The sequence below is a fragment of the Phyllobates terribilis genome, unplaced genomic scaffold (genome assembly GCF_046119375.1).
Source record: "Phyllobates terribilis strain yellow unplaced genomic scaffold, ASM4611937v1 Scaffold_9__5_contigs__length_417890890, whole genome shotgun sequence".
NCBI classification, from domain to species: domain Eukaryota; kingdom Metazoa; phylum Chordata; class Amphibia; order Anura; family Dendrobatidae; genus Phyllobates; species Phyllobates terribilis.
The window spans coordinates 5,894,997-5,920,345 of NW_027362769.1; the positions used below are offsets into that span (position 1 = coordinate 5,894,997).

Here is a 25,349-nt window from a genome sequence, read left to right on the forward strand (position 1 = left end):
CTCTAACTGTAGCAGCCTCCTGCACTGCCCTGATGACTGGAAGTGAGCTGCTGCAGGGAGAACAAAACTTAATATTTTCCCTGTTGCTGCTGCTGCAGTAAGCTGGCTACATTGGACTTAAACATTATGTACCTGCAGATAGTCCCTATATTTACAGGTAAATAGCGTTTCTGGATATGACAAGTTTCCTGCGAGTTTTTCCTCAGCTGAAATCGGGCTGAGGAAAAAAATCACAGCATTCTGCGTATGGCTGCGTAAAACAGCTGAGATTTGCCAATTCAGGTCTATGGGTGCGTGAAAAAAATCGCATGCCATATGGACCATTCGAATGGCATCCGATTTTTACAGATACATTACAATTCTGTAGCATAGGAAATTATAATGGTCCTGTAAAAAGATTAATAGCTGCTGAGTAAAAAAACAGATAGCATACAGACAGTACGCGGATGACAAGTGAGTAAAATCGTCCCACTCTCCTGAATGTGATCAATAATTTACACGCAATGTGAGAGTGAGGCCTTATACTTTATAAGGCCTCATTCAGACCTTGGTTTTTCACGTAGATGTAAACATACTAAGTGGATTTTTTATCAGCAGATGAAAGTGATGCTTGCAAGTCTATGTGTCTACGAAATTCATGGACAGCACATGAATGGCATCAGTGTACAATCTGTGTGCCGTCCCTGACTAACATTGTAATGTACAGGAGGAACTTTGTAAATGGATTTATCCATCTGTGAACATTACTGATGAAACTGGTGGTAAAACCTGATACACTGAACACTGATGAAACTCTGATCCAAAACTCTAATGACACTCAAATCAGGGCTGCCTAAATGAGGCCTGAAGTGTGATTTGGCAATGTGGAGTGAAATCCAAAGAAACCAGGCTGACATCTCATAGCTGTAAACTCCTGTTCTGAGATAGTGGCTTCTGGATGATCCCATAGTGGCCTGGGGGAAGATATTTCAGTCTGGATGTTTGCCAAATTCCTAGTCTTATCAGTAGTGCTAAGCACACAAAGCTCAGCCAGCCAGGCAGGCTTGTAGCATTGCCTGTACTCAGGCCTGGATGAATGTAGAAGTCCACATAGGCCTTAATGACAGATCATTTACTCTCGTTAAAGCAATCTAATCTTGTCTCATTCTTCAAAACCACCGAGGGCAAATAAGTTATTTACTAAGAATTAGTACAAATATATTTTCTGTTAATGTAAGAGAACTTGTTTATCTTTCATGTACTATATCACTTTCCTTTCCCATATCTTAACCATATAAGGTTTATTGCAATTCTGCCTTTATTGTTATAAATCGGTGATGAACTGTAATTGTGACAGCAGAAATATTTTTTTACTGTATTTCAAAGAAATTCCCTTCCTCATGTCTTGTTCACACATGTACTATTGAAAAGTCAATGTGCAATTACTATTCCTTATAACAGATTTGTCTATGAGGACAAATACAGGGAGCTGCAAACGAACCCATTGTCATCCACAATTTGTGAACATGAGTGGTCAAAGTACTCATACATTAGTGTGAACTAAGCCTTAGGCCACGGCCCCACTGTCAGTATTTGGTCAGTATTTTTGCTCAGGAGTGGGAGCCAAAACCAGGTGAGGAACAATCAGAGAAAAGGTATAATAGAAACAAGTCACCAATTCTGCATTTATCACGAACTCCTGGTTTTGGCTCGCACAGCTGAGAAAGAATACTGACCAAATACTGACCAAATACTGATAGTGGGGCTGTGGCCTAATACATGATCTGGCCAGTAGACTGCAGCGGCGAGAGGCCGGAGTTGGAGCATGGGGGTTTGGCGGTTGGTGGGCGGTATTGATTAGCACTATTGCCCTGTGGAAAATTATCTCAAATCCAAACAAACACAACATATGTAAGAAATATATGAATAGATTTATTTTCTTATGTGACTTATTCTGTTATTGGTCTTAAAGACTTCAGTATTGTGAACCTCACTGTGTACGAGAAGTGATGTGAAAAATTACTCTTTCTGTGCAATATGTCAGAATGTGTTGAAGCCTTGAAGGACCCGTCAGTAGGTCAAAAGTGACCAGTTTTTGTTCTTCTTTCAAATCCTGAGTATGCCAGTTTTGTTTTTTTTTGTAAATCCATGTACATGATCTTTACCAAGGAGGCATGGCTCACAGGGTAATAATGCGGAGCAGCCAAAAAACTCGGACTACAAAACGTGAAAACACTCTGCTCCTTCTCCTCTGTTCTGATACACTTCTTGCATTGGAAAAAAATGAATCAAAAGTGGCACAGAAATCCTTGGACCAATACATCCAATACCAATTTCAATATATCAAAGTGTAAAATACTTTGAATAGTTACGCAAGGTTATGCAAAAATGTTGCCATCCATGGCATTTTCATGCCAGTTTCAAACAGCTCTGCCAAAATGAGTAGAGCTGGGAAGGAGTTGGGGCAGGATAGGGTGTGGCTATGTCCGCCCATCAAATTTATGGAAAGTGACAGGGTTTCTTCTGCCAGAAATGTTACTCAATAGGAGCAACATTTCTGGTGAGGCGCATGGAGATGCATGCCACTGCATTGTGCGGCTTGTCACCTAATCATATTAGCTTCAGCACAGCCTGTTGCTGCTTGGCTGAGGCAGTGCTGCAGTGCTTCCAGCTTGTGACTGATGTGGTCATTTCAGAGATGGAGACTGAAGAGGAGGAGGAGGATGAGGTGCAGGAGCTGTAGACTGTGGGGGCAACCCTGATTGACCTAGGGCCCGCAATCCTCGGCGTCGGGAGGATGTGTTCTGTCCCAAGGTCCGACTAGGTCCCGGCTTCCACTATGTTAACCGAGTGTGCCGTCAGATGTACCATCCCTGCCCACAAGCACTTGTCCACGTGTCCATGGTTAGGTGGACTTTCCCAGTAACTGCATTGTTGAGAGCACGGCTAATGTTGTGGGACACGTGCTTGTGTAATGTGGGGACGGCACACCGGGAGAAATATTGGTGGCTGGGGACCCAGTACCGAGGGATGACCGCCGCCATCAGGATGCGGAAAGCTTCCGTCTCCACGAGCCTAAAAGGCAACATTTCGAGTGCAAGCAGTCGCGAAATGTGGGAATTTAGTAGTGTGGCCTGTAGGCGTTGGCTGCGTATTTGCGCTTGCGTTGCAAGGACTGGGGTATGGACAACTGAACGCTGCACTGGGACAAGGACATACTTGCTGATGGTGCTAGTTGAGAGTGTGCAACGACTGGTGCAGGGCTGGAGGCATCTTCACATGCACTATGGACAGGGGATTGGCTTGCACACACAACAGCGGAAGAAGCAGTGTTGTCACCCACAGACACTGTTCCTGGACCCTGGGGTTCGGCCCACAAAGTTGGGTGCTTTGCTGCCATGTGCCTGATCATGCTGGTGGTCAGGCTGGTAGTTTTGCTACCCCTTCTGATGCTGGCCTGGCATGTGGTGCAAATGGCCTTTTTGGGGCTATCGGCAGACTCTTTAAAAAACAACCAGATTTGGGAAGACCTAACAGTTGTACTGGCAACTTCCGTCGTGTTGTTGTTATGAGGAACGGTTGCCCACCTTCTGTCTGCAGCCAACACACTGCTTCTTACTGCCTGTTGGGGTGCTCTGCATCCCCCCCTGTATGCTGCTGTTCTCGCTCTCCATGTCCTCCTGCCAGGTTAGGTCAGTTACTGTATCATCCACCACCTCGTCTTCCACTTCAGCACTCTGGTCCTCCTCCTGACATTCTGGTAATTGTGTCTCATCATCGTCCACCTCTTGTGACTGCTCAAATATTTGGGCATCGCTACATGCAATCTCCTCTTGCCTCGCTTCAAGTGGACCAGGTGAGAGGTCCGAATCTATAAATGGAAAAGTGAACAGCTCTTCGGAGTGTCCAAGTGTGGGATCAGTTGTCTCTGGGCACTTGGCATGGTGGGAGGAAGGAGGATCAGGGTGAGGAATATGCGGTCCAGACTCACGGCTACTGAGACCTGACCGTGTGCAAGACAGGGTGGTGGCAAAGTGACTGGAAGCATTACCCGCTATCCAACCAACAACCTTTTGACACTGCTCTGGGTTCAATAGTGATGTGCTGCGATCCCCTAGTAATTGGGACAGGAAGGTCGGGCGAGAAGATGTAGGTGTTTGTTGTGGCACAATTTCAGCTTGCCCACAGCCGTGGCCTCTGCATGCACCATCACCATCACGTCCAGTTCCCCGTCCCTTACCACGTGCCTTGCCCATTTTAAATGGAGGACAGTATCTCCCACGCTCACTCCAAATGGCTGAGTTTAGAGCGAACTTATATGTGATACGTCCTGACACACTGAAACAAAATTTTAATGGAAGCCAGAAATGGCAGAATTTTCAGCGCAATTATATGTGATCCGTGTGATGGACAAACCACAGTTTTAAATAGCTGGATTTTTAGCGCTGTAATATGGAAAGGACCTGGCTGTATTCTGCAGTGCCAACAAGCAAATGGCGCAGAAAAACGGTGTTCTCTGGATTGCTTTTTAAGCAAATAATCAGGATTAAGATAAATAAAAAAATTATTCCTGGCCCCTGATACCTTGGGCTAGTTCTATAAATATCTGTAAAAGCAGCAGCAGACAGAACTGGATTTGACCCTCTTGCTATATGCACTGCAGTCTGCTATATACCCTGCCTTCCTGCCTAGCACTGATATCTATGCAGCTGGATTAGTCCTCAGAAGGACTGTTAGTTGAGATGGATATGTGTATCTATGGTAGTATACCTACACTAACTAAGAAACAAGCAAATCTCTCCCTGACTCAGCAGCACCTCTCCCTACTCTCCCTACTTGATTCCGGAGTGCCTGTGACGAGCACGGCGGCGCCAGGTCTGATATAGACCGGATGACGCTGTGCGGCCAGCTAATCACTGTAACGCCACAACCAACATGGCTGCGGCGTTACAGTGTGTGGCAGACAATCCCTGCATGTTCATTGGCACTCTAAAGAGCGTCAAACATGCAGGGAGGGGACCCGAGCATCCACGCAATCATCTCGGAAGTACTCGAGTACTGAGATGCTCGGGCGAGTACCGAGCAGTGGCGAGCATGCTCACTCATCACTAGTATACAGAGCTAAAATATATCTGGATACATTAGAGTTAATGGTTAACAAATTCAAGTTACTGGGTCAGCAATTCTGAAGCTTCTCCTCCCTTCTAGAACATTGATTAGTCACATGTGCAGGAAAATTCTACTGTGAAACCTAGTTTTTATGTCAGTGTCTTGGAATGAAGTCAAAAGACATGAGTAATTCAAAGCAGACTGGGTGTTAGCCACCAAAATGGCATTATGGAAAAAGAATGGTAGAATAAAGCTAGAAGCTTAATATTGCCACCTAGTGCACACATGGTGGATAACATGCAGACTTCATAATAGTTTATTCCTTCTTCCATAACAATGATGAAACTCTTAGGCATAAGAGTCTATTACAAAATATGAAATTTGCTCTCTTCTTATTAATATGACGCTTAAAGGTTTTTTCCCAAAACAAAACAAGTTATCTCCTCTCTGTCAGATAGAGAATAACTTGATTATTGCTGGGTGTCTAATCGCTGAGACCTCAAGCGATCCCAAGATGCCAAGATTGGGGATCTATAGCCCCCAACCTGAATGGTGGTGTGCATGCTTGCTCTCCACTCCATTCATTATCTATGGGATCAGTGGAAATAGCCGAGCACTGTACTCTGCAGTGCCATAGACAATGATGGGAGCAGAGGTCAGACATGCACACCTCCATTCAGGTTGGAACTGCAGAGCCCCATTCTCGGGGTTCCAGAGGTCAGATCCCCTATGTAATGAATAAGTGATATCTTAATATTTTGGAAATCACCCTTAAATAAGAGGGGAAAGGTGTATTATTGTAATATCATGATATTGTCTATTCATCAGAATTTTCTTGTGTGATAAAGATGCAGGGCTGTAAGCAAATTAAATCTCAATCTACAGCCTGAAAAAGCTATTAGTAAAACGGAGGTTGCCATATCTTTAGTTTGCTGATGGGTCCACACGGCTAACCCTATGTGGACATTTTTAGAATTTGCTCTGATCTTGGACAGAGGCACAACAAAGTATGTAGTAATACAGCAGTAGATGAATCCGGTAAACATATGTATTCAGCTATTTCAGCCTTTTCCTTCCAAAGGTTTCAGTTACAACCTCATATGAGAATCTGATGGCATTGTGACTGAAAATAAGTTCATATGGAGAAGAGAACTACCCTTTTGTTAAAATCTAAAGTAATATGTCTTGCTTATAAAGCAAGCCTATGGGGTGGATAGGAGGGGGTTAAAAGGAACACATTCCAGCTCGAGTTTTCAGCTGTGAAATATGGTTTCTCACAAGAGCTTGGTTAGGCTTTATTGAGAATGTTTGCTCTGGAGGCCAGATGTTCCTATAAGCTGAATGTTCCTATGACATAAATTACTTCCACAGCAAGGACTCATTCCTGGCAAAAGTTCAGTCTGAAAATTAAAGTGATCCTCCACATTTATAGGGTACGCTTTATACAGCATGGTCACTGCTTAGAGGTAGCATCAGTGATCGCTATTACAAAGCTCCAGGGCAGCCAGCCTTTCCCCATGCAAGAGAAAAAAGTGACTGCCAGCTCAATGATGGCTCATGTCTCCTTATGCAGAATAAAAAACAGGGTTCTGTAGGTGACAACTCATTTTGCATTTATCTATTTTTATGGACAATGATAGTGACAAAAGTTTCCAGGAGGTAGAGTCTCTCTTTAATGTGTACGCACTTTAATATGTAATTTATATGGCTACATCTGTATATTTTCACAAAAGTGTGATCTGTAAGTATCAAGGCTTTATTGTTCTACTGAACACGTGACTTTTCATAGGACCCTTGGTTTTATCCTATATGTACTACAAATAAAGCTCAATTACAATTATTGTATTTTCCTTTGTCCATCTTAGAAAAGATGAAAAATATACACAATTAATATGGCTGTAATTGTACTGATCCATTGATACATTAGTTAACATGCAATTTATACTGACCTAAGAAGTCAATAAAAGCAAGAACAAACAAATGGTGAAATTACAGTTTTGTCCATTCTACCCTAATAATCATGACATACTAAAGTATATGTACCCAAAACCTCATTATTTCAAAATACAACTTGTTCTGCAAAAAAAAACAGCCAGCTCTCATATGGATGTGTCAATAGAAAAAATAAAAAATATATATTTTGGAAACCAATGGTTAAATATTAATAAAAATTGCCAAAGTTTTAGGATCTAAAGTTTTTTTCTTTAAACAAAGAAAATAACAGACCAATGTAATTCAAACAGTTCAAGTTCGCCTTTCTCTTGTTCACATACAGTGGTACAGAAACCTTCTGATCACCATGAATTTAAAGAGGTGGTCCGACATATAAATTAATTTTCATCTTAAATCCCTATGTATTTAATGTCATAATCTAAACTATTTTCTAATATACTTTAATTAAAAATTACCTATTTTTTCCCTATCTGCTTCTCTTTTTTAAAAAAAATTTTTGATGACACTTCGTTTGGTAATCTCAGTGCATGCTGGGATACTTAAACTAAGCGTCATCAGGGGGCAGAAGCTGCGGTCACTGCCACAGCCCCTGCCGCCTCCCTGAAACAAAGGGTCATCAGCGATGTGCACAATGACACCGCTCTTTCTGTTGCCGGTTCAGATCATCAGTAAAGAAACCCCCGGAGCACTAAGCAGAGGGGGACATGACTTTGGGAGAGGTGGACCTTTAACTCCTGCAGCTTTGTTTGTATAGCTGTACAGACTTTAAGCAAGAGTGATTCTGCTTTAAGAGGAAGGATCACAGTATTGTCTGGTGTCTTACTGCGAGGAGGGTGGGGCTGACATAGACTTGTCTTTCTCTCTTTCTCTCACCGGATGAACTGGAGGAAACATGTCTGCGGTGTCAGGGAGTATAATACTGGGGTTATCACCTCACATTACAGATGACATGACCACATTCACCTCAGACATCATGTACTAGTGTAGTATTAGCTCCTACATCATATATCTGATCAATATTACCTCAGAAATTCATGTAGTCACCATGTTTCCTCATGTGTCTGCTAAAACTTACCTCACACACTGCAGATGCTGCTTCTGTGTGACCTCAGTACAGACATGGCTGATATATCACACAATACTGCTGGATTATACCGATTCTTCATGAGTTCTGGGCTGCTGGTGACTGTGTTAGCGCTGTTCCCAAGCGCCGGATGCGCCGAACACTGCCCTCATCATGGTTCCCTGCCGGCGCTGCAATCATCACCAGCAGGGACAATGATGAGGGTAGTAGTAGTGTTTTCTCCCGCACTGTCCCACTGTAAAAATAAGAATAAAATAGTAAAATCCTTATACTCACCTAAGTGTCCCCCGCTGTAATCCATGCAACCGATTAAAAGAGGAGCCAGGGAGAATGAGGGGGGCCCGGAGCTGAGCTCAGGAGTGGAGACCTGTCACTCAGGAGCGGCTCATTCTCCCTGGCTCCTCTGTTGTGCAGTCACATGGATTACAGCGGGGGGACGTCTCCAGACAGGTGAGTATAAGGATTTTATTACTTTATTCTTATTTTTACACAGGGACACTGCGGGAGCAGACACTACTACCCTCATCATTGTCCCTGCTGGTGCTGATCGCAGCGTCGACAGGGAACCATGATGAGGGCAGCGTTTAGCACCCAGTGCTTGCGAACACCACTGATTCCCAGGTGCCGGTACGTGTGATCTTGATGCTGCACACAGGCCGCACACAGATGCAACACGTAAAACACGCACAGACACACGGGATACAGATATCTCAGGTGCCGTTTTTTCCGGTACCGGAAATATACGGACGTGTGAAAAGGTGAGAGTAATCAGAATAATTCTGTTTGTACTTCATACATTTTACTGGAATATGTCCTCCTGATTTAGCAACAACTATCACCAATATTCATTATCAGCTTTAATTTATAGCAACTTTGTTATTTTATGTTATATGTTAAAATAACCTGCCTATTTTTGTATTTTCAGGAGAGGTTGAAGGCATTGTCTGCAAACAAGGTGATAAAATTTATATGAACCAAGATGTTTGGAAACCAACTCCATGCCAAATCTGTGTCTGTGATGGAGGTGCCATCCTGTGTGATGAGGTTCCATGTCTAGAAGTCCCAACATGTGAAAATCCTGAGATTCCTCCTGGAGAATGCTGTCCAGTCTGTAGAGGCAGTTCTGAAGGACGCACAAATAGCCAAGGTAAGAGATCCACCATTCAGTTGATTATATGAGTTGTGATAATATGTAATGTGTGTAATACACTGTATTTGCATACTGATTGTAGTGACACATTTCAATACGCACTTTTTTATATTTTTTGTTCATAATTTTATAGTGAACAACAAAATAGGAAATTTCTTGATTTGTCTCAGACATCTGAATGGGGTTTGTAAAAGCAACTCATTGGGATTAACAGTCTTTTTGCACATGGGTCATGTTTGCCTGGCACAGTGGATATCATACACATAAAATTATGGATGGCAATTAGTGGTTCCTTTTTCCCTTACTAAGTAACTACATTTAAGACCTAAGTTATATTGGTCATTGGTGACATTACATTATGCAAATCAAAGAACTTGTAGTTTTTTCAGGTGCCTAAAAAGAAATTTAGGAAAGAGCAACCACATACTGTAAGCTTTAACACAACTGCCAAGATAAGCCCAATATTCCAACATGCAAGTCCCATACCAGTTTGTGTTATATGATGTGAGTATTGCATGGCACACACAGTAATTCACAATGGTTCGCAATCCCTATATTAGATTGTAAGGCATGCAGAAAGATATTAGGAAAGGACTAAGTCCAAAAATGTGCTGCAAAGACCATGCACTTTCATTGCGCAAGACAGGTATTAGAAAAAGCATTAAATGTGTGGCCTAATAGGAATCTAGTTTAAAGTGTATTACCAGGTTTACAGACTTGGCACCAATGACAGCTTTTGATGGTTTATTGGAACACTCTGACCCATAATGAAACCACTGAAACTAGGAATACTATTTTTTGTAAGTTTGTATTACAAGAGGCATAATATGCTATTCTCTTTTATTTTCTGCAAACATGTACTTTGCCTAACCATTATTTTTAATTTTACCAAAATCCATCCAATATGTCAGTGGACAAAAAAAGCAAATTAAAGATGTCCTTGTTTATAATTTTGATGGCCTATTATCAAGATAGGCCATCAATACTATATTGTCAGCGGTCCAATACAATTGATCGCTGATCAATATGTTACAAAGAGGCCATGGCACTTGTATGAGCACGGCGGACCACTCATTGCTTAAATTGTGCCATCTACCCTCTAATTAGTAGCAGCAGATCAGCGTACTGCAGCTTTATGTCATTCACTTCAATGGAATAATGCTTCAGTACCTTCCATTGCCACGACTAAGAGGTCAGCGTATAGGAAGACATCACAATCTGCCCATTCAGGAGACTGCAGTGCTTGCACAGAGCCACAGTCTCTCCTAGTAGCCGAATATTGAGGTGCTGACAGTGGAACACCCACTGATCCAATTTCCAAGACCTATTGACCGTAACAATAAGGCATTATTATTCTGATCCTGGAAACTTTTAACTCCTTTCTGATACTGGATGCACTGATAAGTTCAATGTCAGGTTCCCTTTTTGATGCGGGTTCAAGTCTATTATAGGCAATAAAAAATAAAGTAAAATTTAAAAAAATATATATAGAAAAAAATAAAGATTTTAAATAAAAATTAGAATAACTCCCCATTTCTCTCATCAAAAATGTTCCAACTTATGGCATTTTCACACCAGTTTCGCTCACCTACACCAAAATGGGAGTGATGAGGAAATGTTGTCAGAAATTTTACTCCAGATTAGAGACTTAGTGATGAGGCTCACAGAGGCGTACACCTAATTCATTAAAAGGCGTGCACTTCTTAATGAATCAGGATTGTCTGACTCCAACACTCCCCCTTATCAAGACTGGCATGAACATTGCGGCTCTTGATAAATTGGAGCCTATAAATTAAGTAAAATAAACATATGGCATCGCTGTGTCCTTAGAAGTCTGATCTATCAAAATATAAAAGTATTAACCTGTTTGGTAAACGCCGTAAAAAGAAAAAATGTAAAATGCTAGAATTATGTTTTTTTTATTTCGGCAACCTTGCAAAAAATACAATAATAATAAGTGATCAAAATGTCACATCGACAACAAAATTGTACCATTAAAAACGTCAGCTTAACATGCAATAAAAGCCCTCACTCACATCCATAAACCAAAAAATAAAAACATCTTGGAAAATAGTGACACAAGCAATTTTTTTTTTTGTTATAAATTTCACATTTTTTTCTTATCACTTAAAGAGGTTGTCCACTACAATGCGTCAATGGTAGATCCATTTAAACCTTGGAAATAAGGCTTTCGTCAAATACCTTGCAATTCCAAATGTGCCTGTGAGCGGCGCTATCGCTGTCTGCTCATCCCCATCATGTGACCCCGGCTGCAGTTGCCTCTGATGTCCAGGGAGGTCACGTCAACTTCTGGAAATGGAAGCTGACCCGGCATCACCGAGGCGGGTCCCAGTCTCTGTGAGTGACTGGTCTGTGGGTGTAGTTTCACCGCACGTCACAGCCCAGCATCGCGTGGGATTTCGGCACTCTGCTAATGAAAGTAGAGCAGGAGAGCGTTCGCGATGCTGGGCTGTGACGTGCGTTGAATCTTCGCCCACAGACCAGTCACTCACGGAGACTGGGACCCGCCTCGGTGATGCCGGGTCAGCTTCCATTTCCAGAAGTTGACGTGACCTCCCCGGACATCAGAGGCAGCTGCAGCCGGGGGTCACGTGATGGGGATGAGTGATAGCGCCGATCACAGGCACATTGGAAACGCAAGGTATTTGAAGAAAGCCTCATTTCCAAGGTTTGAATCAATCTGCCCATTAGACATTCTAGCGGACAACCTCCTTATGTTAAAAACTATACATGTTTAGTATTGGCACATCTGTACTGACCTGGTAAATCATGATTGCAAGTAATTTTTTATAGCACAATGAACGCAGTAAAAGTAACCCCCCCCCCCCAAATTGCAGCATTTTATAATTTTCACAATTTCATCACACTTGGAATTTTTCTTCCAGTGATTTGTATGGTAAATGAATGGTATCATTAAAAACTACAATTCATCCCGCAAAAAACAAGCGTTCATATGGCTTTGTGGATCGAAATAAAAAAAACGTTATGGCTCTAATGGAAGAATGCGAGGGAAAAATAAAGTGCCAAAATGGAAAGTCATCATGTCAGGAAGGGGTTAACCCCAATAAGAAATGAAAATTTTACATGAGACATGATTTTTGATATTTAGATCACATGGCACAGACTTATTATGGACTATGTTAGGACTTTGTGTCCCATGTCATGCAGTCTTGGTTATTGTTAAACTACGATGTAACATGGCACATGAAGGTATAGTGTGGCCGATAGCAGACTATGGCAATATATCATGGTTGCATGTAACACAAGTCTGTAATATAGCCATGTACCTAAGATTTAAAATAAAAGCACCAGGAGTGTACATTCTAAGGCCATGTTCACATGTATTTTTTTTTTTGCAGATAAGAGGCTGCATTTTACAGTATCACAAAAACCTATGAGATTTCAGAAATCTATTGCACACACAGCTTATTTTTTCCTGAGCGAATTTGAGCACTTTTTAAAAAAAATTTGCAGCATTTTTTACCTACTGAATAAAATGAGAAACTGCAAAAAAGCAACATTTCATTTGTGCTGCAGCGATTTTTTGCATCAGTTTGGTGACTGACACCAATTTTATATACTTATACTGTAGACAAATCACATATGAAATCCACACAGAAAAAGGCTATAAAACACAGCAAAAAATGCAGCAGCTAGCTGGATGTTACACACAGCATTTTTACAACCAAGGGTGAAGGTTTTGGCTGTAGAAAAAAAGCAGCTGATTACTGAGCAAGTGCAGTTTACCTTAAGACAACAGAATGTCATCTGCAGGATATTTCCCCCTTTTGTGTCCTGTTCAGTCACTGCTGCATCAGCTCCTGACAACATTTTTATGGGTCATATATGTACTGTATATGTTAACAGGACCCCAATACACAATTACAAGGAGATGTCAGTATCTGCTTAAAATATGAACACTGGAAATATAAAGAAATGAGACAGTTCTCTCTTTGTACTTTATATTTAAATGGTTTAATTTTGGTTTATGTAATGTCTCATCATGATCTTTTTTTTTTCTTTTGCCCTTGTAGGTAGGGGACTAAAGGTGAGTTAAAATTGCATGATTAATTTATCAAAGTTCTGCTGATTTATTAGTATATTTATTGCAGTTTTCTGCTGTAAACACGTTGTAAAATGTGGTACCCACAGCCTCATTTTTTTATGAAAAGAGACAACCCTTTTAAGGCTCCATTAAAAACATACTAGAAATTAATGTTTCCACTCTACAAAAACTATGCAGCGCAGCCTTATTATCTGCAGCGTGCCGCTTGCATGAAAATCTATTGTATTTGCAACTCTGCGTATTGCATCTGTCACGTGATTGTCAAAATTGGTAATATCAAAAGTCTTTGTGTAGAAGAACAGCTTACTAATGCAAATGTAAAGTGACACGTTTATTCATAAGATCGACACAGGCTAAGATGACGTTGTCACATAGTTCTGCTGGAGTCTTCTGCAAATCTGTGGAGGCTGTCTCTTATAAGTTGCAGGGCAGTTAACAAGTAACTACTGTTTCATTCATTTATTTACTTTTTTTTTTTTCATTTTTAAACTAAAAATATAATTTGCATTTATTTTGTATTAGAGTTAATTACCCTATTTTGCTGTTTTCATGCAGAAAAAAAAGATGGTTTACCAAGTGCACATATTCCAAGTCTGGAGTACGTATCTCTCAACTATGAGTGCTGGGAGAAGTGGGAGGTAGAGAGCAGTCTACAGTGTGGGTAGTCGCTTTGTATATAGAGCTACAATGAGAGGAATGCATGAGCTGGGCCTGCCCAGAGCTCCCACTGTGTCTGCAGCATGCTCTTCTCTAGACAACCTTGTATAAAGGGGACATGCTAAGCTTGTCACAAGGTCCCACAGATCTGAGGACATGAGTGCACTAGCTTGGCCGGCCCAGAGCTTCCACTGTGTCTGCAGCGTGTGACGCGCCCAGGGGATGGGGAGGACTCGGCGCCCAGGCCTTGTTGCTGGTTTTGGGGATGTCGCGGTGGCCGGCTCCTGGGCCCGTACCCTGGGGTCACTCTTAAAAGCAAGGGAAAGGGGATAATGGGGGAAAGGTGTATGGGATAGGAAAAGTTCGTGACGCCACCCGTGGTGTCTGGTGAGGATCACCAGCGCTGCTACAGTCCTCTGAGGCCAGTGGTCAGGCAGCTTAGTTGGTGCGGCTCCCCACAGGTGGAGCGGGGCCTCAGGGCAGCGTAGGAGAAGGGATGCAGGACAGAGGGGACCCAGCCGGGTCAGAAGAAGAATAGGCACACTCACAACAGTTCACTTCAGTACCTTTACTGGTGGTGTTTCAGGCATGATCCAGGGCACTGTAGGGTGAAGGGTGCATTTCAGGACTCTCCCCAGTGAGCGGGTGTGGGGCCTCCTGTTTCTTGCCTCTTACCTGATAACTTTATGACCTGTATGGAGCTAGGCCTAACTTGGTCTCTGTCTTGCACCTGCTGGCCTGGTGGTAGGGCCTTCTGTTGGAGATCACACTCACTGGTTTCTTGGGCCTAGTGATTCCTGACCCTGGTATAACAGTCTGCTTTTGGTGTTCTTGGGACATGTAGTTCGCCAGGGGTTCTGGTTGTTTCTGCTGGTCCTAGAGATCCTTGCAGACACGGACCCGGTGTCCGGTATATGGCCTTGGGGTGAGCTGGCTTAGCTCCTCTGCCCCCTATGTAGCTCGCTTACTCCACTCGCCTTCGGCCACACTCGGGGCCCTCACTAGGCTTCACACTGGCAGTAGGCCTCGCTACTCTTCACTGCTCTTTTGGCATCGACACGCCCTAGGCTCACTAATCTGAGCTCTCTGAGTCTGGACTGACCTGACAGCCTCTCTGGCTGCAGCAGACTTCACACAGACTTCATTCTCTGTGGACTCCAGACTAGACAGTAACTGAACTCCTTACAGACTGAGCTGCCTAGCTCCACCTTCCCTATTTATATCCCTAACGGGCTCCCTCTGGTGGTCTGAGGTGGAAGGTGGAGGTGTGTGAATGCTATGAGGGCCTCTTGTGGAGGAATCCGTCCATGCACCCCTCTAGGTTCTGTGGCACCAATGCGCAGCAGGGCGCCACACATGTTCTTCTCTAGACAGCCTTGTATAAAGGGGACATGCTAAGCTTGTCACAAGGTCCCACAGATCTGAGGACATGAGTGCATGTGCTGGGCCTGCCCAGAGCTTCCACTGTGTCTGCAGCAAGTTCTTCTCTAGACAACCTTGTATAAAGGGGACATGCTAAGCTTGTCACAAGGTCCCACAGATCTGAGGACATGAGTGCACTAGCTTGGCCTGCCCAGAGCTTCCACTGTGTCTGCAGCAAGTACCTCTCTAAACAACCATATATAGAAGAGAACATGCTATGCTTGACACCATGGGCCACAGATCAGGGGACAGGAGTGCATAACCTGAGCCTGCCAGAGCTCCCACTATGTCTGCAGCATGTTCTTCTCTAGACAACCTTGTGCAGAAGAGAACATGCTAGGCTTGTCACCAGGGCCACAGATCAGGGGACAGGAGTGCATGAGCTGGGCCTGAGCAGAGCTGCCACTGTGTCTGCAGCATGTTCTTGTCTAGACAACCTTATATAGAAGAAAACATGCTACGCTTGTCACCCAGGCCACAGATCAGGGGACAGGAGTGCATGTGCTGGGACTGCCAGAGCTTCCACTGTGTCTGCAGCATGTTCTTCTCTAGACAACCATGTGTAGAAGAGAACATGCTACGCTTGTCACCAGGGCCACAGATCAGGGGACAGGAGTGCATGAGCCGGGCCTACCAGAGCTCCCATTGTGTCTGCAGCATGTTCTTCTCTAGACAACCTTGTATAAAGGGTACATGCTAAGCTTGTCACCAGGGCCACAGATCAGGGGACAGGGGTGCATGAGCTGGGCCTGCCCAGAGCTGCCACTGTGTCTGCAGCATGTTCTCCTCTAGACAACCTTATATAGAAGAGAACATGCTAAGCTTGTCACCAGGGCCACAAACCAGGGGACAGGGGTGCATGAGGTGGGCCTGCCCAGAGCTCCCACTGTGTCTGCAGCATGTTCTTCTCTAGACAACCTTGTATAGAACATGCTATGCTTGTCACCAGGGCCACAGATCAGGGTTTCAGAGAGAGCTGTTCAGGAGCAATGGTCCCTGAGAACTTGTGTGGAAATCAGACATGCAGCCTGTGCCACGGTGACAAGCACAAGCCTATTCTCTACACTAGGGTGTAAGGCGAAGTACACACTACAGTCACAGTAAGAGCCCCGCATAGACCTCGCCCATGGGCTTCTCTCACGGTGGCCAGTGTATACCAACAGACCACACGCATTCTGTGTCGACTGCTCTTCCATTGCAATCATAGTAGGTGGATCTGTTCTCCAGATTTGGAGTACAGGTCTTTACACTTGGTATACATACAATGAAGATATGACGTACGGATCTGTAAACTTAGTAAAATACTATTTTCTGCATGAAAGGTAATGAATCGTATTACAAAATGTATCCAAATTACATTTCAAGTTTAAAAATAACAAAAAATAAATAAAAGAAATAAACTTGCAGTGCAATTTGCATGCTCCTGGAGCTTCTGAGCATACTAAAGTACTAAAGTCAGATTTTAATGACTTGTCCTGTCCTATTCTTGCCACACTGCAACATATTGTTAACTTTTATAATAGATAATTTTTTATTCTTTAAAAAGCAAAGGCAATATAATTAAAAGGAAATATACAGCATTCATCTTTAAGTTATATTTCTGAAGGGGAAAACATGTGCCACTCTGTTATTCCAAAAGATTTTACCATTATCTTTTTCTAAATGGATCTGTATATATTTTTTTCTTTTAGGGCCAAAAAGGAGAACCTGGTGATGTGCCATCTGTAAGTTTTTGTAGTTTTTAGTGCTTTTTTCCCTGAAAATTCATCAGTTTCCAATTGATTTATTTTAAAGATCTAATCAAAATAATGTAATGAAATGTATCGTACTGTAAATTAAGTACATCTAAAATATATTGGCAGAATTTTAGGCATTGAAAAGAATATGTCACTTGCTCAAAAAATTGCATTAAATACCTTGTAAAAATCTCTGAGCTCCCCGGATCCAAACACTTTTTTTCCTTTTTGTGCCTCATTGCAAAGAGATTCAGATTTATTGCTTTTGGAGCTCTATATGTGAAATCTCTGCTTGCAGTCTAACTTGGTGTTTCTTCAGAGTTTTCTCTGGGGGTGTGCACCTTCACTCCTCCCTTCCAGATGCTGTTGATCACAGTTGTGAGTTGTGATTGGCAGCGTTTGGTAGGGGTGAAAGCGCATGCTCCCAGAGAAGACTCTGAAGAAATGCCCAGATGGACTGCAAGCACAGATTTCACAAACTGCGCTCAAACAGTAACAAATGTGAATATCTCTGCAATGGAACAATGCAACACAACATGGGAAAAAAACAACAGAATCAGAGGAGCTCAGAGACAGTTACAATGCATTTAACCATTTTTGAGCAAGTGACAGGTCCTCTATAATATTAAATGCATAAAAACTGAAAAAAATAGATGTTTGGTTATGTGGCAAGAGTTATTTTAATATCAAGCTGTCATGTTAAAGAAGCACTCCTATCAAAGTTTGTATCCTCTTAACATATTGCAATCATCATATTATATAGCACTGTGTACTTACATTTGCTCATTTTGCCCTATGACCCAGTTAATTCTTCTCTTTTACATTAGGTCTATGGCATTATGTGATTAAAGACAGACTTGATGAATCTTTCTAAGCTCTATGTAGAAACAGGAGGGCAATTTTCCCTGCACGAGTCATCCTCCTCTAAGTTCTGACCCAAGCAGCTCTACTCCTCCCCCTGGCAGGGACTTTGCAGTGATGTAGAATTGTAGTTCTAATGATGACTCGTACAGGGAAAAGAGACTTCCTGTTTCTACAGTATATATTGAGCTTAGAAAGATTCAGCTAGCTTGTTTTTAATCACGTTATGTCATAGACATAATGGAAAAAGAGATTAATTAATCGGCCAAAGGGCAAAATGAGCAATTGTAAGTACACAGTGCTATTTAAAGTGTGAATGTGGCCTTAGAGTTGTAGTAACTGTCTCCATTCTACAGAAATGTAATTTTAATTAAATATGCTAAGTATGATGCATCCTGTTTGGCTAAACAGCTCAGCGCACCATACCACCCACTGGTTTTGCATGACCCTACCTCTTTCACTGGTGACTGACAGTACTGGGTTGTTCAGGGAAGCCAGTGCTGTCAATCACCAATGTGGGAGGTGAGGCATGCAAAACCAGTGGGCTGACTAATAGGCCTCTTGGCCACACCAAGGTTTCAACAAGCACCCTAATAAGCATATTTTTTCTGCAGAATGGAAATGTGATTTTTATATGGCCTATATTCTCTACAAGGCTGTGTGCTTACTTTATACAATGTTAGATTGCTGTTGTGAAAAAAATTGGACAGTACTCGGACCAATGTTATTCAATGGGGCAGAGCAGATGAGCGATTTTTTTCACTGATCAAATCTGCGTGTGAAAAAATTGCAGCATGGACTAGTTTTTTCATAAATCAGATGAGACTCACCCATTCAAATTTATGGGTGTGTGAAAAAACTCAGATGCCTCATGGAGCCACAGTACAGCATCCAATTTTTATGGATACATTGCAATTCTATAACAATGGAAACTGTAAATGGTCTTGTAAATGATTAATACAGATTGTATGCGGACTGCACACGGATAACAAGTGAGAAAAAAACAATCCCACTTTTCTGGATGCAACTCATGTGTGAACCTTCCTTAAACCGGACAGTCAATCTTTCTAATGTGATGTCATTTCATTGATAAATTAAATATATTACACTGACCAAAGCTTATTATTTAGCAAAAGATTGGCAATAGTTGCAAAATTCAGCTTCTTTGGCCCAATACACACAGTTGAGGGCAGAAGTCATCTCTTTTAATGGCATTTAAAAAAACACTCCCATCAAAGTTTTTATCCTCTTAATATATTGCAATCATCATATTACATAGTACTGTGTACTTACAATTGTTTATTTTGCCTTTCTACCCCGCTAATTTTTCTGTTCTCTCTGCTCTATTTAGAGACAAGAAGTATCTTGTCCTGCAGAAATCATTCCCCTCTTCAACTCTTGACCCTGCTGCTCCACCCGTCACCCATGCCATTTACTTTTGCAGTGACCTATGAGTCATACAGGGAAAATTGACCTGCTGTTTCTACATAGAGCCTAGAACAGACCAGGGCAAACTGCGGCCCCCGGCCACATCTCACCCTCTGGCTGTTCTAGTCCGGCCTGTGGACCGAGACAGCCAAAGGGCTTATTCAGTGGCCCACGAGTTGGATCGTGCCCTCACCCACCCGCCGCCGCTGCTGATCCTCAAGATGCAGACAGCGGTGAATACATTGGTGGAGGACGGGGCCACATGTTCTAACTTCCACCAATCAGCGCGTGACACAGCAGACGAAATGATGCAATTTCATTGCGCCGCTGCTGAGACTCATTGCACAGGAGACAGGAGCAGAGCATCTGGGAAACGGGAGGGAGGTTATTATGTGTTGTTTTTTTTCATGTGTATGAGATATTTGTATGTATATAGGAGGCTATGTGGGGCTCACACTGAATATATGGAGGCTATGTGGGGCTCACAATGTGTATAGAAGGTTATGTTGGGCTCACGCTTTATATATGAAGGCTATATGGGGGCTCACACTGTATATATGTAGACTATGTGGGGGCTCATACTTTATATAGGTTATGTGGGCCACACACTGTATATATGAAGACTATGTGGGGGCTCACACTGTATATAGGAGGCTATGTTCAGGCTCATACTGTATATAAGAGGCTATGTGGAGTTCACACTGTATATAAGAGGCTATGTGAGGCACATGCTGTATATAAAAGATTATGTAGGGCACATGCTGTATATAATAGGTTATGTGGGGCACATGCTGTATATAAAAGGCTATGTGGGGCACATGCGGTACATAAGAGGCTATGTGGGGGCTCAAAATGTATATGGGAGGCTATGTGGGGCACACACTGTATATAGGAGGCTTTGTGGGGGCTCATATTGTATATCGGAGATAGGAGGGTATGTGGGGGCTCATGCTGAATGTAGGAGGCTATGTGAGGGCTCATACTGTATATAGGAGACTATGTGGGTGCTCGTACTGAATGTAGGAGGCTATGTGGGGCTCAATACTGTATATGGGAGGTAATGTGAGGGCTTATACTGTATATAGAGGGCTATATTGGGGCTCATATTGAATATAGGAGGCTATGTGGGGGCTCATAATGTATAAGGGGGCTGTGTGTGGGCTCTTACAGTATATAGGAGGCTGTGTGTGGGCTCATACATTATATAGGGGGATGTCAGCGTACTTAATTCTGCTCAATATTAAGTGATACAATTAATATTAATTTAAATAATTATAATTAATATGTTAATATTAATATTGAGCAGAATTAATTTAAGCCTATTGGTTCGGCCCTCACGGTCACGGTCTCTCATGTGGCCACTTTGGAAAATTAATTGCCCACCCCCAGCCTAGAAGGATTCAGCCAGTCAGTTTCTAATCATGTGAAGTAATAGACCTAATGGAAAAGAGAACCATTAGCCTGGTAGAAGGGCAAAATAAGCAATTGTAACTACAAAGTGCTATATAATATGATGGTTGGAATATGTTAAGAGGATAAAAATTTTGATGAGAGTGCTTCTTTAATGGATATGCAATGGCATACGAATGCAAATGCAGTTAATATTGAAATATCCATAGTCATTTTTATATTGTATGTAGCAATTACCATTATCATTCCAGATCAAGTACAGCATTATTGTCCTTTCTTCAGTAGGTATATGCTAAATATCTAGATAAGAAATTCACTTACTAATGTTAAAAGAAAAGCCTATGCATAAGATGCTCATTTTTCAGTGAAAATTCATTAAGTTGGAACATTTTATAACTTAATTGTATTGTTTTTTTCTAGGTGTCTGGCATTCGAGGACGTCCAGGACCATCTGTAAGTATTAAATATATCATGTAACAAATTAGTGCAATGTGGACAGTTATAATTGAAAGTCCATGTGTAAAAATAACGTGTGGGCCCCATCCCTTGACGTGATCACAAAGACACACAAACACTATTTATTGCTGCAAATATTATTTTTAAAGGGTTGCTTAGTGTAGACATCTTCACCTACTTTGAAAGGTCCCAGACGATAAACTATTAGGCCACCTTCATGCACCAGTATATCTGTCAGCATATTGCATTTGCTTTTGTAACAAATTAAGAAAGATGAGTACAAATCATTCCATCCTGCTATTTCTCCATTTATTTTCCACAAATAGTGATGTCAGATACTGTCATGTGAATAAGACCTAAGGATAAATTGTGCAGTGGGTGTCTTATTGCCAGGACCAACAACAGCATAACTTTTAGGAGGAAGCAGGAGAACTGTGCTATTGATTAACAGAAGTAAGATCCTGTGGGGGGAACCACTCGTTTACATTCCTATGACTTAATAATATACTTTAAAATGAATTATGAAAAGCAAACAAAAGTTTTTTCTGGATAGCCTTTACTGAGCAGATAAGAGCTGATCATGAGTGGTCCTTGGATGAAAGTGAAGTGGTTACAGCTAACGTTTTAACTAGTCTAGGGCAGTGAAAAGGCATACCCAGATATGGGATTGGACAGTCTGTGAGATTGTCGACTGCCGAACTGTGACAGGGGACGCACTCACAATTTCCCGGTATCTCCGATACGAGCAGACAGTCACATGACCGCATGTATGAGATTTGCATATATCTGATCATATACCTGACACATTGAGCATCTCTCCATAAGGGCAATTATACAAATCACATATATGCGGTCACGTGACCATCCACTGTCATTGAGAAAACTGGGTAATTGTGACAGTGCGTGCAACTCGTGCTATCACAATTTGGAGGTCTGCAGTCACTTAGAGTGATTGTAGACTTTTGACCCACCCCAGACAACCATTTAAATCTATAATCTCTGATGGTCTTGGGTTATGAAGTGGTTAACAATGCTTGTGGGCTATGCGAACATTGCTGGTGCTCTGGTGTAATACAATTTATTGAAGGGATTACAGGAAACACAACAGGCTCATTATGCTGCACAGCTTAAGGTCAATAGACAAAACAGCAAAGAACTGCACCCTCATGTCATAGAGAGGTAACAAAGCTCTCAATATTATACAACATTTGTTCCAGAAAAAAAAACAGAACAATAAGACTTGTAATATGTTACATGTAAAGGGTTTGTCCACTACTAGGACAACCCCTTCTCGATCTGAATGTTTGCCCCATTAAAATAAAAACACCTGTACTCACCTAGTGTGTTGGCACCAGTGGTTTCAGTGGTGTCGGCACTCACCTTCCCGCTGGCGTCACTGTCTCCACCTTCAGACATGTAAGTAATCAAGAGGAAGTAAGTGGCCAGCCGTAGCTCTCACTTCCTCTTGATTACTCTTGATTACTTATACATCTGGAGGCGCTGATTGGGTGCAGGGCTCACGTGACTTAGGCTGTGTGCCCATGATGCGTTTTTTGTGCTCTTTTTGGTGTGGATTTGCAGCGCGTAAACGCTCCAGAAACGCATTGCATACCTTATCCCATGACTTCCTATGACATTCTGCAAGTTCTGTGCACATGGTCAGGATTTTTTCTGCGTGGATTTTACTCGCAGAAAAAATATGAACATGACCAATTCTTGTGCGTTTCTGCATGCGTATTTGCCTATACAATGCATTGGAAAAACGCATTGCAAATACGCATGCAAAAATGCGTCAAAAACGCATGGGAAAACCGCATGCGTTTTTCTGCCAAGGAGATGCAGAAATGCTCAGGAAAATTTCTGCTTCATTTCTGCATCATGGGCACTAAGCCTAAACCTCACGTGAGCCTCAGGAGTATAAAAGTGCTGACACCTCTGGAATGGCATCGGCATGGGAGGTGAGTATAAGGCTATGTGCCCACGATGCAGAAATGCTGCATATTTTTTACGCTTCTCCCTGGCAGGAAAAACGCATGCAGATTTTACATGCGTTTTTCCCGCCAGGTAGAAGCGTTTGTGAAGCGTTTTTGCATGCATTTCTGCATGCGGGTTATCAAGCGCTTTTCCAAGCGATTTTAGCATCACTTGGAAAAGTGCTTGACAACTTGTTCACACTATATAAATCCATGCAATCGGCATGGATTTATAGTAGTGTGACCAAGTTAGTTAAAAAAAAAAGAATAAGAATGGTAAAAAATAAAAAATAAAGATTATACTTACCTTCCGATGTCCTCCCGGTGCTATCTCCGCCGCGTCCGGTCTCTTGCACTGCTCGCGGTGGCGTGAAGGACCTGCGGTGATGTCATTCAGTCATGTGTCAGGTCACATGACTCAATGACGTCATGGCAGGTCCTTCACAACAGCGCGAGCAGTGGAAGAGACCGGACGGAGGGGAGAAAACACCGGGAGGACATCGGAAGTTGAGTATAATCTTTATTTTTTATTTTACATTTTTTTTTTACAGTTTCTATGGTACCCAGGTCTGAATGAGAGTATCTTCTCCTCCAGACCTGGGTACCATCCGCTTATTGAACCATGTGATATCCTCTTGTGCACATGTAGTGATGCGGATGTCACGGGGTCCAATGCAAGTCAATGGCGGCGATTACGCTGCGTGTCCGCAAAATTAATGGACATGCTGCGGATTTTTGAGCGCAGCATAAATGCTGCGGAAAAATCCGCAGCATGGGCATTGACATTGCGGCTTGTCATTGGGGACCATGGGGGACGGATTAACAAGCGTTTCCCAAGCGTTTACGCTGCGTAAATTCCGCAGCATAAACGCTTGGAAAATGCTTCCTGGGCACGCAGCCTGAGTGTTTTGATTTTAGCAGGGCCAAACATTCAGATTGAGAACGGGTTGTCATAGTAGTCGACGACCCCTTTAATGAAGACATGCCTCTAACCAAGACGCTAAGGCTATGCTCACACACGTTGTGTTTTTTTTCTGCTGCAAATATGCTGCTAACTTTTCTCTGGCAGGAAAACAGCTGGTTTTGTTGCATTTTTTGCTGTATATTGGCTGCGTTTTTTGACCATCCATTACTTCCTATGGGTGAAAAAACACAGCAAATACGCAGCAAAAACGCTGGTGCGTATTCTGCTGCAAAAATGCTGAAAGAAGTGACATGCTCTATTTTCCAAATATGCAAGCCAGGAGGAAAATATGCAGCAAACAAAAAGCAATGTGTGAACAGAGAATTCTGGTTTCTCATAGACTAAATTTGCATAAAGATCTGCTGCAAAATAGGCAGCAAAACTCGACGTGTGTGAACATAACCTAAAGGCTATCCTGCCCGCAGTGGTGAATATTCACCTAGGGCCTGTCAATATACTGCGATAATCAATACCTTGCAGCCGTGTTAACAATGCTCACTACTTGCTAGCCTCATCACAGTCTAAATACAATGCAATATCAGGCAATCACTAAGTGCCTGCATCCTGAATCAAAATGTAACACAGTAGATCAGCATGAAGCACTGAAAGTCTGACTGGCAAAGCTGTATCTATACAGTCTAATTCATAGAAAGTTCATGTTGCCTAGACTGTCTTAAAATGCACCAGATTTATCATATTGGTTCATGCAGTTTGCCAAATCTATTCATAACTTTCACCGATTTGTAATTAATTAGTGTAAGAAAGACTAGAATATCACCGACTTAAACACTAAGTATCAAATATAGTCATAAGGATAAAATGTCACTTTTATAAAAGATATATTAAATAGAGTAAATACAAAACAACAGCAATATAATATTATGGCCAATTATTGGTCACTCATTTAGGAGGCAATAAGAAGGTATAGATGCGCCTTCATAGGCGGATTATAATGAAGGCAATCTGGGATACCGCCCGGGGCTCCGGGGGATCCATGGCCAGATTGCCCTCATTATAAAATGTGCAGCTCTGCGGCACATACCGGCAGACAGTGGCCGCTCTTCCAGCAGCGGCGCACGG

General features: G+C 42.3%; 1 protein-coding gene across 2 annotated transcripts in view; it reads left to right on the plus strand.

Annotated features, from left to right (window-relative positions):
* COL5A2 (collagen type V alpha 2 chain) overlaps positions 1–25,349 on the plus strand; it is a 386,801-nt gene that overhangs the window by 237,844 nt on the left and 123,608 nt on the right. Inside the window, exons 2-5 of one of the 2 annotated variants that reach the window (XM_073646295.1) lie at positions 9,051–9,272; positions 13,331–13,344; positions 17,133–17,165; positions 21,297–21,329. The exons of the other annotated variant lie outside the window; for it this stretch is intronic. Of the exons in view, the coding sequence (XP_073502396.1) occupies positions 9,051–9,272; positions 13,331–13,344; positions 17,133–17,165; positions 21,297–21,329 (302 nt within the window). The remainder of the gene's footprint in view (positions 1–9,050; positions 9,273–13,330; positions 13,345–17,132; positions 17,166–21,296; positions 21,330–25,349) is intronic. 2 annotated transcript variants of the gene reach the window in all.